Source organism: Eublepharis macularius, chromosome 2 (genome assembly GCF_028583425.1).
Source record: "Eublepharis macularius isolate TG4126 chromosome 2, MPM_Emac_v1.0, whole genome shotgun sequence".
Lineage (NCBI taxonomy): Eukaryota > Metazoa > Chordata > Lepidosauria > Squamata > Eublepharidae > Eublepharis > Eublepharis macularius.
In genome coordinates this window covers 48,210,358-48,228,091 of record NC_072791.1, presented here as the reverse complement: position 1 = coordinate 48,228,091, position 17,734 = coordinate 48,210,358, and the positions used below count along the sequence as shown (strand labels likewise).

General features: G+C 39.1%; 1 protein-coding gene across 1 annotated transcript in view; it reads left to right on the top strand.

Annotated features, from left to right (window-relative positions):
- The window catches only part of MIPOL1 (mirror-image polydactyly 1), a 270,727-nt gene that overhangs the window by 91,539 nt on the left and 161,454 nt on the right, over nt 1-17,734 (top strand). The window contains exons 6-7 of the mRNA XM_054972227.1: nt 1,246-1,279; nt 1,538-1,708. Of these exons, the coding sequence (XP_054828202.1) occupies nt 1,246-1,279; nt 1,538-1,708 (205 nt within the window). The remainder of the gene's footprint in view (nt 1-1,245; nt 1,280-1,537; nt 1,709-17,734) is intronic.

The window sequence follows — 17,734 nt, the reverse complement described above, 5'->3', positions numbered from 1 at the left end:
CTGTATTCATTTACCCTATGACATTGTTTATGGAAATGTTCTTGACACTGTATGGAAACGCCTGCCCTTGTCCTTGCTACTGATTGTACTAATCTCACTCTATGTCATCCGCCTTGAGTCTCAGTGAGAAAGGCAGAATATAAATGACATTAAATAAACAAACAAACAGAGAGCTAATGAATGTATATTTATGAATCCCTTTCCTACAATACTTTTAAATGATACAGCTGTTCCAGAAAACTTGAAAATTCTCAAGAGTACCTTCAAATTCAGTGAAAGAAACTGCAGCCAAAAGAAAGAACTGGGAATGGTGCAAGGCAATTCTTGTGGCTCAGAGAATGCCTACTAATGGTACAGCAACATATTGATTAATTGCCATCAGTTACAAATAGATTTCTACTTTTTAAAAGCAGTTAACCTATGTTTAAAACTTAGTAAATTGTTAATTAGGGTTTTTTTGTATAATGACTTATTTATCACATTTCTCACCACTTTTACAGGGTTAGTACAGTGTTAATTACTACATTTTCAAAATTATTCTGCAGATTTACACTAGAATCACTGAAAAAATTGCAAGGCTATGTATCTTTGTTTCAGAATTAAGGGATAGAGTGGCTTGGCTCTATATTTTATTGGGTGGGGTGGGGGAAGAGTTTGCAAATAAGGTTTTATCTAATTTTCTAATACTGTGTTCAGAATTAGAAAAGGTTATGTTTGGTAAGCCCAGCCTCATGCCACTTTTCAAAGACTAAGAAGACCAAGTGTAACCAAACTTACTTGGAAGTAAGCTCCATTGAAGGAAACAAAACTTACTTCCAAGTAAATATGTTTAGGATCGTAGTGCTAGTGTGTTCTTTCATTTAGGGATGTTATAAACAAAACTAAAATATATAATTTCAGATGAAACTGATAAGTCCAGAAATAAATAAATAAATAAAAGTGCGTCTGTGCTCTCACGTCACTGGGGAACTTTCTTCATCTAAGCACATATGAACAATTGATCCTTGTAGTCATATATAGTAGTAAACATTAATAACTTAACATTCTGAAGTCAGTACTGAAGATATGGAGCATTATTGAAAGATGGAATCGAGCAGGTGGCACTTTAATATGTTCAGTGTCATGGTTGACTCTAAAGACTACTAGAATGAAATTACTTGAGGTTCTAAAGATTTAAAAAGCGAACTCATTTTGCTGCACTAAGGAAATGCTACTGATCAGGCTTTCTGTGTCCCTTTTTTCTAGGCTAGAAAATATTAACCCTGAAGAAAATGACATGGTAAGCCATTCTCTGAGGAGATTTCTTGATGTCAGTCTTATATCTTAGAGGCTTAAGTTCAATTGAGTGGGTTTCAGGAACTAAGATGTGGGAAAAAGAAGAATTGACACACTAATAATGTACATCTTTGCTGCAGTATGAAAATTCAATAACTTCACTCAGTCAATTTACAATTCACATGTGCCTATTAATTAAAACCCTATATTAAATAAAATATATTAAACTTCTTGTCTGACTAACATATAATGCTGTTGGTAGACATTACAGGAATTACTGAACAGAATAAACAATGCAGACACTGGGATGGCTATACGAAGGACTGGAGCTGTAATTGTCGATCGACTATATAGGACTCAGGAACGCAAAAAGAAAATAACAGCTGAAGAAATGAATGCAGTCATAGAAGAACGAGATGCCGCTTTGGCTCAAGTAAGTCCATGTTATTTTATAAAAGCTTAATTGGTAGATACTCCCCTCCTCTTCCCATCAGTGCTGGAGAAAATGAATTTTTTTCCTGTTGAAAATTCAGCTTTTTAAAAAACTTTCATAAGCACAAAACCATCCTAAGAATTACTGCAGAGAAGTAACAATAATATATAAAGTCACAGTTCAAAATAGTTAGTGTTATGGCATATGATATTGCAGTACTGAAAAATATGCTGACATTAGATTATTAAAAACAGAGAGAAAGAAATGCCCAAACACTTTATAGATAAGATTAAAATCTCAGATGACCTTGATAAGTTTAAAACAAAATACATAAGGAATACAATAAAAATTATCAACAGAACATGTAAAGTTACATATGCTGGGAGGGGACTAGAAAGCCATAATTGTGTGTAAAATATGTATTCTAATCACATTTAGTATTTATGGTGATTAGGTTCAAATGTTACTGTAAGAGACTGAGATTTATAGGGAATCAAAATCGAAATCATTGAAACAAAAGTATTCCTATCTCCCCAGAGAGCTCCTTTACTATATAAATAGATCCAGAGGAGTTAGCTGTGTTATTCTGTAGTAGCAAAATAATAGTATTTTTTACTATATAAAGCAACAGAATAGAGAATGGATTTGGGAAAGGGTGCATGGATGGATTTACAGTATAGTACTTTATGGAACACAGAAATGAATAAGATTATCCCAGCATACTATGAGGAAACACAACTGTGAAATTACTAGGAGGCAGGGTTTGTAGGACTTCCCAAATTGACAAGATGGTCAAGAATCGCTCATTGAGTGAGGAAAGGAGAATGACAGAGGAGGAAGAAGTGGTTTGGATACTTATGGGGGGATGAGAAAGAAAGAGATGATTGTGTGGAGTAAGGAGTGGCTTGGATGCTTATGGCGGGGGGTGAGAAAGAAAGAAAGAAAGAAAGATGATTGTGTGTGAAAGAGCAAATCAAAGAGATAGTGAGGGTGTGATGTTTCTATGAAAGAGAAATGGGATGTGAAACTTGTGGTTGTGTAGTTCTTGTGTCAATGAGAAAGTTTCAGGGTAATATCAGTAGGCCTTGCTTGATGACAATGAGTGCTGTCAGAATCTGGGTGTTGTGAAGAGGGAGGCAGAAGAAATCTCTGCCTGGAGGAAAAAGACAGCCCTCAGCAGCCCTGTCTTTAGAATGCCACATGCAGTTCCAATAGCCTCAGAAAAGAGGTAACTAAAATGGCTGGGGCTGGAGCATCTTTTGAAGAAAACATGAACACTCTGGGACTCTTCTGGGAAAAAGACTTAAAAAGGGAGAGTTGGCATTCTACAGGCATAGATATATTCCTGGCTGCCACTGGAAGTCACCAGTCTGACAATTTTTAAAATATATGCAGAGGGGAAGTCCGGTCCATGTGTAGTTTATCATTTCATGTCTTGTGGCTCCCATTGCAGTTTCCATCTTCCCAGTTTAAGGTTGGTTTGAAGTGCACACAGTCCAAAGCTGCATACTATCTGTGACTTGCATCTCCAGAGTTTGAAGTGAAAGAAGAAAAATCTTCCAATTTTGAGTTCCCTAGTAATTCAAAATGAATCCAAGTTTCAGAGTTCTGTCTTAACTATTTTGTTATCTTCGTTCCATCTGTGCATGTCAGAGTCAGTGAGCCCATGCATCTAGAAAGAGGTGAGGGGGCAGAATCATTCTTCTTCAGCATATTTAAAACCTCAGGTTACTCAATGCAAGTGATTGGCAGTAATTAAGAAGAGATAAAATGGAGTATTTCATACAATATATAATTCACTATCTGTCTAATTACCCTAAGTTGTGCTGTTAGCTATAATTGGTAAATGGGATCTCTGTGTTCAGAGAAGGGCATATACCCATATTGTAGAGTCTAAAAGGAGAAAGACCTCTGCTGGAAACTAGATCAACCACAGGAGACTGAAAAATAAAGGAGGAGAGAGACAAATGCTATGGGGATGTTTCCAAAAGTATCTTAATCCCAATTTCTGCTTGGATTTTTGAAATCCTGAATTGCTTGTTCTTATTTCCAAAATGGAACTGATGCACTAGGAACACTCTAAAATTTTGTGTTATATTTCTAAATTTTTAAATGAACACTGTGCGTGCAGTCAGCCATAACTTTATTTCATTAATTCTCGTGCATCTTTCCCTCCTCTCCATTGTGCCAAGATGCCCATCTCTATTCATAAAACACTGTACAGAAGCTATCTTGATGCAGTTGTGCATACCATTATATCAAAGTTCCTTTTTGCTGGTATTTTAACGAAGTATAGGAGAGCATGTATAACAAAGCAGAACCCTGGCAACACATCCCACTCCTAATTTTTTTCCAAATGGCGAACTGGGGATGGTTCAAGTCAAGATTGGAAGCACCTTTTTGGCTTGTCACGCAATTATAAAATGGCTTCAAGAATATCCAAGAGTGTATATTTTTCGAGGTAACAATTTTTCACAATATTTAAATGTAACAACTTTACAACCTTTTTTTCCCATTTTTTTTAAAAAAACCCAAACAAACAAACAAAAACAGTGTACAGAAGTAAAATAGAACAACAACAAAGTCTTAGTGAACTATATACAATTATATGCATAGATGTGAAATTTGTGAAATGCTTTAGTTTTTATACAGGAATAAGGAAATTAGATAATAGACGTCATGCCAATATAGTTAAAACAAAGACAACTAGCATTTTTTTTCAGTTATTTGATAGTCGTTGCTTCAAATCTGAGTAACAAAAAGTAAATGCTTAAACTTTACAACCTTCTGTGTAACTGAGACATGAGCGTAGTGAACATAGCAGCCTTCCTAAATACAAGATTTTCAGTACCTTTCCAAAAGGTACCCTACAGGTGGTGCCCAGTAAAGCAAAGAAAGAGAAAGTCTGAAGTATTCATTTAAAGGCATGTGGGGCCTCTTTTCTGTTGTGTGTTCCGCAGCGGCTCCTCCTGTAGTTGCTGTGCTTGATACATTCTTTGTTTGCTTGGATCTGCAAAGAAATTAGGGAGAAGGCTTGTGCACCCCTTTTAAATAAAACCTTAAGTTGTTCAAGTGTTGTAGTATCTAGGAGGCCCCAGTTCAGTTCTCCACTCTGCCATGGAAGCCGGCTGGGTGACTTTGGACCAGTCACACCCTCTCAACCTAACCTACTTCACACGGTTGTTGCGAGGATAAGATGAAATAGAAGCAAACAACGTGAGCCACTTTGGGTCCCTCCCCATTGGGAACAGGGAGGGGTATAAATAAAGTAAATTTTAAAAGCTGACCAACAACTTTGAAATCCATTTCTTTTATAGTATTAGGGATAACAGTATTAAAATGTGAAATAATACTTTGTAACTTCTTGCTTCGGGCCCACCACATAGCTATAAAGAAGTTAGCATTTCCTTCAAATCACACTCCATGCCTTCTCCCTCCTGCTGCTGGCCAGACTAACTGAAGGGTAGGAGCAACTTAACTAACTACTCACATTTAGAGATGGGCACGAACAGCAATACGAACAAAAAAAAGCCACAAACAGCCCAATCTGCTGTTCACAAACAAGCTGTTCGTGAGGCCCCATTCTAAACGAACAGGTGGTTGTTGCAAGCCTCGTTCGTTGCTGTTTGTCAAGCCAGACAGTCTGGCACCTGCAATCAATTCCCTGGGCAATTTAGGCAGGGATTGTCTGAACTCTGTCTGAACTCCTGCTGTTGCCCTGAAAACCCCAATCTAAGCCCAATGTAGCTTGATAGGCAGGTCTTCCTTTCAAGTGTGGAGCTCCAAATTTGTTACAACAAGGGAGCAAAGAGCTGGGGGGAGGGGGGCTCCCAGCTCTGACTTTGCAGACAGTGGAGAGGGAGAGAGACAGTTGCTGTTGGCATTTTGATAGAGAGAGTGCATTGGAGCTTGAATTTTCTTTGTGTGAGGTGGGATAAGGATATACCCCTTCAAGTTCCAGGGCTGCTGCTAGGCTCTGGGCCAAGCTGTTATTTATTATTGGTACCTTTCCTGCTGCCTGCTCAGGTCAGGTTTCTGGGAGTGGTGCAGTAGGGATCTTGACTTGGATGATGGCTGGAGGAAAGCCTGCTGGCCCCCACAAACAGCCAACCACGAACATGTTCGTGAACAGGGCCATGATCGTGGTTGTTTGTGAGTCCCTGTTCATGGATGGCAACAAACAACGAACCTCATGCTCGCTTTTTTTTCTGTTCGTGTCCATCTCTATTCACATTCCATTCCATTTGCTCTTTAGGTGCCTACCGACTGGAGCCATTTCCTTATATTCTAATTTTTAAAAATAACATCTTGGGTTTTACATGCATGCAATAGTAAAACACTGCAGAAAAAGAATCTTGACGTAATCATATGTCTCATAACATCAGGCTTACGTTTGCAGTATTTTATCAATGTAATAATGTAAAGAGGCAGCAATGCAAAAGTATGTGCTCCAATTCCAGCCTTTGCTTTAGAAATTCACCATGAACTGGAACAAAAGAAGAATGGAAATCAATACAATGTGCAATTCTGCAAAAATAAAGTAGCAGTACTCATCCCCTAGAGTAGGAATGTCTTCCACTTGTACAATTAAATCCTTCTAACCAATCTAAATCTTTTATGTCAGTTCCAAAATATCTCACAATATGAACACAAAGCACTTCTTATACACACCGTGATGTGTGTGTGTTTGTGTGTTAAAGATTTCTACCTATCTGCAGACACCTCAAAAGGTACTCTAGAAAATTGGTATAGGTTTGTTCAATAATGGGGACTGTAGTGTCCAGGTCCCCGTCTGTGCTTCAACCCCATGTGCACATGTCCTGTTTGTTATGGAGAGTCTCTTGCCCTCAACTTTGGTTTTCTGGAAGGCTGGAGGACCAAGAAAAGGTGAATACCTTTAATTCATGGAAGTTTGTATCCAGCACTATGAAGGCATGGCTAATTGATTGATATTTATTTATTTCTAGTCTGCCTCACAGCCAGTGTTTGAGGTGGTTATGTGAAAACATTATACAAAAATAAGCATCTGATATAGCATTACAAAAATCAATTAAAATAGGTAGCTGTTTGAAAATGTTGTTCCTTTCTGTGCCTCCAGAAAGCTTTGCTGTTGGTAAGCACCCATAGTAGCAACTTGTTTTTGGAACTTTTTGCTTACATACCTTATTTTTAAAACAGAACACTGCAGCTAAGCAAGAAGATGTCAACAAGCGAAGAGGGAATTTTTATGTTTGGTTTGTGACAATTCTGATTTGTTTAGCATTTCTATCACAATTTGTGAAATCTATATCTTTTTAGCAAGTTGCAGGGTCTGTGCAGAGATACTCCAGCTAAAGGCCACTGAAATCAATGGGCTCCAACTGAAATAATTCTGCATAGAATTACACAGCTTGTCTTCTGGATATATCCTCTATTTGCTTGGCTCTGTTGCTCCTGGCACCAACTTTATACCAATGTCAGTGCAGCACACGGGTATTTTCAAGTACAGGCCGTAAAATGCCACTTTTATCTTAAGTGTACTGCACTACAAATATTTGATTCCCAGCAGTACTAGTCTACTTGATACGCATTCTGTTTCAGCGTGAGATGCACTTTATTGATTTCTCTGTTGTAGAAAGCTGAACTAATTTTATGTTGATAGCACAGGGTCTCTCAAAATTTAGCAATTAGATGAATATATAAATATAAACTTTGTTTTCCATTTCTTTCTTGATTGATCTTTAGAAAATTTTACCATCTAATGATAATTTTAGCTATGCTGTAAAAATGAATAAAGAGGGATTTATATCTTGACTGGGGGAAAATGAAGCCCTCTATGTTTAAGTGGCATACTCTTCATTTTGCTGACTCTTTTGAAGTGAATGGATTTGAATGGGCTGTGCTGCTTTGAGGATTGCTGTCCTTAGTAGCAGAAAATGATTTCTGGCCCTGGTCTTTGTCCAAGAACACAATCTGCAAAATAAGGCACCCTGTTACTTGCAGCATATTGAAACTAAGCTTTTCACAAGGATGCAAACTAAACCAAAACAAAACACAGAAACAATTCAATCTTATGCCGAATTACGCAGTCAAGGCTCAGTGAAATCAATGGGTTTAGAGTAGAGTAATTCTGCATAGGATTGTGCTGGTAGTCTGGTTTTTTTAAAAAAAATATGCAAATGGGTGGTGTTTTCTTGTGGAAGCATAAGCATTTTAGGTGTGTGGAGGAAGCAACAGATGCGCCTTTAAATAAATCTCCATGTTTAAATATAATTCCCTTTGTTATTCCTCCTAAGATTGTTGTGAGACGTGTAACAAGTTAACATATGTTACTTGTGATAATGTTCCTTTTGGGTGCTGGTTCTTCAGCTCTGTGTTACCTGCCAGAAAGTGGTCCTTGAATCACATGGTGATGGTTGAAGCCATCTAGGAGTATGCTGGCATCTGTAGTCGCAGTGGGTTTCTGAAGTGCATGGGTGCAGTGGAGTCATAAAGGCTTATATAACCCTGTGGTTTGGAGAGGCCACTTGTGTCTAACCCTAGATCCTCTGGCATCAAAGTGCCTGATAACAGAATCAGGTTTAAGAAGAAAATAAAACTAAGGAAGCCATACAACCGTAGCTCTAATTTGGTTTCGAAGTGCAATATTTGATATTCCTTGAAAGTAAGCACAAAATAATTATGTCTTCAAATATGCAGTTATATCGTTCAGTACTCTGTATTTTAGCTAGTCTTTAAAATGTGGTTTGGAAATCCCACTGTTACATTTTAATTAACCTATAATAAACATGCACTTATGCACTTGTAAAATCCTAATTTTATTTGAACTTAGCGCGATTGAAATACTTGAATAGTGGGTGAACTCTTGGGAGAGAGGGCCATGAAAGTTCTAACAGAGCCCCTGGCAGCTATATGTACATCTCTTCCAAGAAATTTTAAATATGATTATGTCATTTTTACATAGTTATGGACATTATCATTGGGTTGAATTATCATTATCACTGGGTTGAATGGTACATGTATATGTAATCTGAAATTATTCAATAGATTGCTCAGCAAATATGCAGACTACTTTGTGTATGTGCAAAAACAAATAAAATCGTATTTAAACTCAAATATTTGATACTACTTGTATGTTTTTTTAAGTGAATAATACAACAAACAACTAAGAGCATAGCTAAACATTGACAGCAGTCTCTTGGGCCCTTTTAAAAGAAACTCTTAGCCATTTACTTTCAACTGCCAAGGCTTTTATCCCATGGAACTTTCTTTATGACTTTATTTCTTCCAAAGGAAACAGCAGTGCAGACACAGCAGAAACAGTGAGAATTTACATAAAGAACCTATATCCTGGTTCTCCCCCTCCCCTTTTTTTATCCTGTACAATTTAAAAAAAATTGGAGATTGAGCACTGCCTCTAATTAAGTGTTAACATTAACAGCTAATGTTTTAAAATGTATTTGCCAGCAGTGGGCAGTATAATGAAGTATCTCAGAGCAGTTTCTGGCCTCGTGCCATTTACACCTTCTGGATAGGAATGTTAACATGAGAGAAGCTTGGCAGCCAAAACTAGGTAACTGAGGCAGGGACGGCTAGCTTTCTCTTACCTTGGGGGGGGGCAGGGTAATGGAGCTTTTCACTTCCAGCGGGGGCTTTAAATGCCTTTTCTTGGGTGTGCTTCTTTCTGCAGTCTGTGACTTTTTTTTGCTGGTAATTATGGTACAGTCCATCCAAAAGACTGAAGATGTAAAATCTGTTGTCAAAAGAAAACAATTGTTTCATGGCTGGTGTGGCACTGTCTATTTAATACTCGGTGCTGAAGCAATAACGTAATTGGCAAGCAAACCTGGTTTTTCAGCTCTGAATAGTTTGATCACATCCTGCTTTGCAGGAACATGCTTATGGCTGTTCATGAACAAAATTGGCACTCGCCCAATAGCTCATCTGAGACGAGCCTAAGGCCCTCTTCTCCAGTTTGTGGCACCACTTGGCAACTGATTTGCTGCTGTGCAGTTGAGAAAACAAAGACTTAGAAGCTGTATACTTAACAGGTATATTGTCAGAAAAAACAGGTTATTGGTGACCAGTAAAGCATCAATTAGACTCATGGGTCAGCTTCAGAACAAACTTTTCTGCCAACTTAGTTTACCAAGGAGAGGCCAAGAAACCACTGTTTTTCTGCAATTCAAAAAGCACTCAAGCATTCTTGCCACAGGCGAGTGAGCATTTCTCATTGAAGGGCTACACCTGTGAGGTACAGCAAGGGATTTTTTCTTTAAATGCTGTTAGACAGGGTGGGGGGTGGAATTAGACACTGCTGCACTTAGATTTACGAAGCTCTGTTTTGCTAGTGAAAGGATACAATGTTGTATTACCCTGTTATTCTTGAAAATTATTAAGAATTCAATGTTTGTGTAATACTGTTGAAATCTGAATCTGGAAAAGGTGTTCTTCAACTTTTAGTTACTGAATTTCACATTGTATTACGGTATAGTAAGAGAAAGAGAAATATATTTAAAGGTGACTTGGATGAAAAGGTTGATGCCTGCACTGCATCACCATTAAATATACATTACTTGTGTATTGGTCCATTTGCAGATTAATATACTAGCCTTTCATGTATTGGGCAGGTGTGCCCTTATTGTGCTTATGTTAAAAATGGGCTGGCATGTGGTAAGTGCATTTATAAATTGCAGGGTATGCAAAGAAAGATGCAAAGAAAAGTTTACACAGGTATGGACTTTTTCCTGTGGTCCATGTTCTGTATTAATCAAGCCTCCTATTAGTCAACATCTTTATTTTAATTAGCCTGTCTCAACACCAGGTACAATTTGTTGTTGTTATTGGGAATTTTGCTAACTATTGGAAATGATTGTAGAAACTCAACACAGGTTACTTACAAAATATACAGGAACCCCTCCCCCCATTTAAACAAACAGGCCCTAAGGACAGTATTCCAGGAGGGCAATAAAGCCCCAGGCTAATGCTGCTTCTGGCAGCACAGCTTGCCTAGGGTCTCAGGCTAAGGGCCAAGAGCCCTTTGGCTGTTGCCATTGAGGCTCATTCCAAAGACTTGTGTTTTTGTGCAACCCCAGGCTTAAATTATTGGCAAAAAAATGGGAGGGGCAGATGCTCAGCCCAAAAGCAAGAAAAACTGCACAGATCAGAAATTCACTAGAGATTCTAAACTTGAAATGTCATTTTAAGGCTATCACCAGGATATCTATGCATGCATTAAAAAGAAAATAAAACCTGAAATTTTAGCATGTGCTATGTAATTGGTATTTTTTCATCAAATAAAGTAGGTTTTTTACCTAAGTTTCTCTATACAATCCAGAAAAATACCCTTTGGATCCAACCCCATAATTTGGATCCACCCCAGTTCTTTCAAGTACTCCTCACTTGGAATGGAATGGGCTAGCTGGAAATACAGAGAAATAATTAATTGACTGCTTCCAGCCCAATCTGTCCTAGAACCATTCTGACTTGCCTATGTAAGGTCCACCACCACCCCACCCTGATTTTTACAGCATAAGCAATATCTCCTTTCCCTGTTCTGCTGATAGTTTCTGTGTCTGCTGTTAGGCAGTATGGAGCCAGAGCTAATCAGGAGGCATGGGAGGAGTGAATGCAGTAGAGCAGAAGCTCAAAGATATTTCCTTTGAAAACCCCTCATTGTCTGGTAGGTCTATGAGTCATTCCTGCCCTTAAAGTGGAATGAAGGCGAAAAGGAAATGCTCTGTAAAATTAAAATGCCAACTTTAGTAGTACTAGAAGCTACTGATAATCGGCTATGAGACATTTTCTCAAAAATGACAATAGGGAAGCCCTGGTCCTTGTTGCATATGGTAGACAAGTTGGGAAGCCTAACAGACAAATATCTATTTAATGTAATTAAATGTAAAGTAATCTGATTTAATGTAATGCAATGAGGAAAGTTGAACTTTTTAAAAGTGGTACAAAAGGAATAGCCATACAGGTTCTAAAGGGGGGGGGGAAGCAAAATAATGAATATGATACCAATCAGTTAATATGGTAAACCATATTCTGTGATGGTTTAGGTATGGAAACATGATGTGTAGCATAGTGGTTAAGTGGCTGGGCTCCAAGCCAGCACTCTACTGGTTTGACTCCCACTACTGCAGTCCCAGCACCCCTTCCTGCTGTATTGTGGGGATAATAATAACATTGACTTTGTTAACCGCTCTGAGTGTGGCACTTATCTGTCCAGAAGAGCCATATATAAGCACATAGTTGGCATCATCATCATCATCATCATCATCATCTTCTCTTACCTACCAGTACAGGCCCATTATTTTGTGTACATGAATATGTTGCCTTCATTAAATACATGTGCAAGCAATTGTTTTCAAGTATTCTGTACATGTACTAGAATTAGCTCTGGAACTGATATGTATGAAACCCTATCTGAGAACACACAAAGCTGCCTCATTGACCACTGGGTTATCTGTCCTGGCACCGTCTACTTTACCTTCCATTCCTCTCTAAGATCTCCTGCAAATATCATCCATAGCTAAGATCCTTTAACTACTAATACCAGAGACCCTATACTTGTGTTCTATCATTGAGTAATTCCCCCTTTGCTAGCCACAATAAATACTAAAGTAAATTGTGTGGGTCAGGGAGGGTTGCTTATCTGTAAGGTTCATCTTACAGCAATAGACTTTATATCTGAGTTGTTTTCATGTCTCTTGTAGATATAAAATAGCTGCAGTCATAGTCCTAATGATGTAGAAAATAAGGCAGTCATTTTATTAACTGGGTAGCTCGTGACAGTTGAAGAATATACCAGCTTATAAATTGCACACAATTCACTATCAATTATACGGCAAACTCTTGTCCACTCACCCCCAACTTGAGCTGGGATGGGTTGGCTTAACTAAAAATATTTGCAAAAACATGTAATGAATGTCTGACTTGAGTCTACACAGGACCCATGTCCTCCAGGAATCAGCATTTTCAGGGTTGGAAAGCTTGGTGTAGTGGTTAAGAGCGATGGGGTTTTAATCTGGGGGACTGGGTTTGATTCCCCATTCCTCCACTTGAAGCCAGCTGGATGACCTTGGATCAGTCACAGCTCTCTGGAGCTCTCTCAGCCCCGCCTACCTCTCAGGGTGATTGTTGTGAGCATAATAATAACATACTTTGTGTATGTTATTATTATCCTCGCTCTAAGTGTGTGTTAAGTTGTTCTGAAGGGTGGTATATAAATCTAATGTTGCTGCTGCTGCTGTTCGTGTTACTGCGTTGGAGGGAAGGGGACCATAAATGGGGGTCCCAGACTTACCTGCGCCACCCGTTGCCGCCGGCGGATGGAGGAGCAGGGATCACGGCGGCTGCCTTGCTCACTGGCTCGCCCGGCATGCCCCGGGCGAGCCAGCGACCAACCAGTTCAAACTTCGGGCCAGCCAATCACGGCGGCCCGGAGTCGAACCGTTGGTGGGCGGGGCTGGCCGCGGGTCTCCTGCGGCAGTCTCCTCCAAGGTCCGTCGGCCAGGTATTTAACTGGCTGCCGGACCCACCCCCACCCACTCCGTCTTCAGCGAGCGGACACCCACCCTCCTCTCCCTGTTCTTTTGCGTTATTATTTGTCACAACTTTTAGGCGGTTGGGCATTGGATCGGATCCCATTTGTTGGGGAGCCGGGCCCTCGGTCGCAGGCTCCCCATGGAGGGGATTCCCATAAGGGATCTTGGGAGGGAGTTATGAAGGCACGCCCAGCTCGGGAGCTGCCGGGGCATTCTCCCTCCCAGGTGGCAGGGGAATCACCAAGGGTGTACACCAGGTGACACCCCCCTTTTACAATGCCACTCCTTGGTTCCCCCCCTCAGCCGGCGACTGGGGGGGGCGGGGGGTCAGTGGCTGGCAGGCAGGTCAGCTGATGCGGTTCAGAGGATCCAGTCCACATGCTGCGCCAATACTCCTGTTGCTGTTGTTATGTTAATAAAGTTGTGGCCATTTTTTCACCCAGCCAGTGTGTGTGTGTATGCTTGTTGTTGCCGCGCGTCCCTTCCCGCTCCTCTTCCACTCGACCATAGGCGGTAACAGAGGTCTGCATCTGATTGCACCTTCTACTGATGAATTGCTGGATCCAACCCTGTAGATCAAAAATCACTTTTTAATGGAACCGATGCATATCACAAGACAGTCCTACAAATGGAAGGGAAAAAAAGAAATAGAATTTCCCTTCTTTATAATATTTAAATTTTATATTCATGAATGCAGATGTGAATAACATTTTTTTAAACTGATAGCACCTTTTCAATGAGTTTTCCATTTAAAGTGATAAATTGTGACAAATTTTGCTCTGGCATGTCTATTTGTATTGTAAAATCACCTGTTGTGCTTGTTCAAACAATGGTGTTGTGTAGAATTTGCAAAATCAATTTCTGCATAGTATTTGAGGACACAATTAAGTCATATATTTAATTACAAGTATTAATTAATTTTTAACATGGAAGATTCATCTGTCTGATACTAAAGGGGCACTCCCCTTTTGAAAATGACTCTAGGTAATGTCCCTAAATTTGCATGAAAGATTGTTAGATTAATTGCTGTTTGACTCTTTTGTAATGGTGCTAAGCTCTAAGTTCATATGGGATCAGAATCCCTAACCACTTTTTGGAATCTATTTAAATATTTAATGTCAACTTTGGGAGAGAACTGAAAATGGCTTATATTACTGGCAGCTTACATCAGTAATATTTTGTAAAAATATTCTCAATATGTTTAGAAGTTGTATGCATACAGCATTACAGCTGAAAGCAAACTTATATGATTGTTAATCCTGTATACAACTTTTAAAAAATCACAATATTCTGGCAATTACTTGCATATGTAGAAGCTCTGATGTATATGCATAATTCTTGTGCAACTGATCTCAGTCACTTCAATGGAGGGTGGTACTTTGCCCTTGTCAATTGCTTTGTTGAATGAATTAAGAATCTATGAAGCATTGAAGACTGCATAATAAACTGCCATTGAATATGAACATTTTGTACAAAATCCTGAATACTTCCTCCTCCCCCCCCCTTCCAGGATTTTATTTTCCTGTACATGAAAACATGACTCATGAGTCATGAGAGTTCCTTTTTCTTTCGTCATATATATTATGGGAAGATACATCATAGTTTGAAGTGGAACTCCATACTACATTTCCTTGTAGCAATCATGTTTGAATGAATGCTTTGTTTTAAAATTTCCAGTTTTTCAATACCAGATGACATCATAAGAAGAAAACCTGTTACTATGTAATTGAGAGTGGGGAAAATGGTTCAGGGAGGTGAATTTTTTTCTTTCTTTTTGATTGCCTCCAGTACAAATGACTTAAAAAATGTGTAGAAAGCAGAGGAAACTCATTTCATGTAGACTTGGAATAGTTGAATATTGTTAGTTAAGGTGAACTAAAACCCTGGAAAGTTTTCTTTCTTCCTCATTTATACTGTTTAGATGTTACATATACATAGTCATGAATGCAGATATGCAAATCTTTGTCAAGTGTTTTGAACATTAAATTAAAGGTACCTAAAAAAAATTTAAAACTCATTTTAATTTTAGAATCCCTGTTGTTAAATGGCTTCTGTCTTCCTTTTTTGCCTTAAAACTTGGGAAGACACAGGGAAGGGGGGGGAAGCTTCATCTATAACTTCTGTGACTACTTGTGGATTTTTTCCCCCATGGAGCTACAAAAAATGCTTTTACATGTTCCAAAACATGAAAAACAACTTCTCAGTTTATTAGTTTCCAGTTTATTGTAGAAGTGTTGTATTTATATCAATGTTACTGAAGCTTTTCATTGTAGGAGTTTCTGCTTCTTGTGGTCTGTCTACTTTAAAACTCATTTTTTGAGATTTAAATATGTTTGTGGAATACGCATCCACATATCCACAAATCCAGAAGAGACACTGAAGCAATTGTCAGCTCAACTGACAGTATATATGTAAAAAAAAAGACAAACACATTCCTGGAAACTCCTGATCAGAAAACAACAGTTTTGTGGTGGCTATGACATCAGGCTCTATGATAGTTGTTTCCTGAACTAATGTGACAGTAGTTTGCAACATGCCTGTCCTTTTGTGTTTTTACTGTCAATTTAACATTTAGGCAATAGTCTTGTTTACATATGGATTTCAAGAAAATCCATTGAAGCTTATTTAAAAACTGGCTCATTATAATGACAGATTGTTTACAGAATTTTGTTTTCCTGTCCATCAACTTACATTGGTGGCATTCAACCAAACAAAATGATACAGTTCTACAAAAAAAAAACACCCTACCTTTTTAGCCACATCAGTTCCCTCTGCCTGAATTTAAGTGTCATCTATTTCGTGGCTAAGGTATGTTTAAAGCAGAAAAGTGAACCCGGTTGTTTGATCTTAAGTAACTGTAGACTAAACATGGCTATATAATTTTCTGTGCTGACTGAGCTCTGCAACATTACACATCTGTAATGATTTTCTTTTAAACCTTCCCCTAGACGTTAATAACAGCTACTCTTACATTCCTTTAAACTTGTACCTCAGGAGGGCCCTGGTCACAACCAATGTTCCTTTTTTCTCCACACAAAGAGAGATTCAGGTGTTCTCTACTTTACTCAGGCTTTTACCTCAAGAACACCTTCCCTTTGGGGTTTGAATCTCACTGTTAACACCATCTTTAGTGTTTTTTCCTGTTTATGTCAGGTGCTCATATTCATTGTCAGGTGCTGCCATATTCAATACCCCCCTGCAGCTGAAGCTGATGCTGTTGGGGTGATTCTGTTATTTGAACCTGGGGTGGGAAACTGAGAACAGGAGGTATTTATTCCTGTTGTAATCTCTCCCGAGCCTGGGAGCCTGCTTGATCTTGAGCAGTCCATGAATCATACAGCCTGTTTTCCTGTCTGCAGAGTTAAAGGACTGTTAGGAGAGGGTGGAGGGATTTAGTTGTAGCCTTGGGGAACCTATATCTGCTTGATACTTGTCTGTAGCCACCAGTCCTAGTAAGGATGGTGTAAGTGTATGATATTGGCAACTTATCAATAAAGAACTTTTACTCATGAAGTGAAGTCTCTTGGGAGTTGCCTGGCATCCTTACAGATTGCTAAGACCGCCCTTCTTAATCCTTGAACCTAACTCATCATAGACTCCTAACTCTGAGCAATGGCAGGTGAGGGAGGCAAGGGGACTAGAGCAGCAGAGCCGACCAAGGGAAGTCTTAAAGACCTCGCCAAGGAGCATGGGCCCAATGCAGGAGTGTTGGCTGGAGGTACCGCATCACCTGAGGGAAGCCTGAAAGACCCCGCCAAAGAGTGTGGATGCAGCTGGCACAAGACTCCACACCGGTGTTTCCTGGCATTCTGTCGATTACAGAGCTTGGATGGAGGGGATCCCGGTGAAGTGGACCCATGAGTGGCGTCGGCCAGGAGGGAGCTGGACCCGAGAGATCGTCGGAGAGCTCAGCTCCACAGACTGTGAAGATGGGGAAGGTGATGAGGAATCAGAAGGGAGGGACCTTTGAGAATTTTAATTGGATTTTCTTGTTTGAAGTCTTAGAAAAGATTAATTTTGGGGAGAACTTTATAAAATGGGTGAAATCACTTTATACTTGCCAGAATCATTGTTAATGGAAAACTAACCAAACCATGTGAGATTCAGAAAGGAACACATCAAGGATGTCCGTTGTCACCGCTCTTTTTCATTTTAGTGTTGGAGGTTTTCAACAGAGACATTAGACAGGAGGAAAGGATTAGAGGTGTAAAGATTAAAAAAGAGTCATACAAATTAAGAGCCTTTGCAGATGGCTTAGTTTTGATCCTGGAAGACCCATTAGACAGAATTGAAAACACAGATGGAGAAGTTGAGAGAGAGTTTAGTACTCTGGCAGGATACAAAATAAATGAACAGAAAACAAAAACATTAACAAAAATATGGATATTAAAAATCAGGAAGAATTGATGAAAATAATAGGTTTCAAGGTTGAAAAACTATGCTATTTCAAAATAATTATGTTAAGACATGGAAAGAAATCAAAAAAGATAGGATGGAG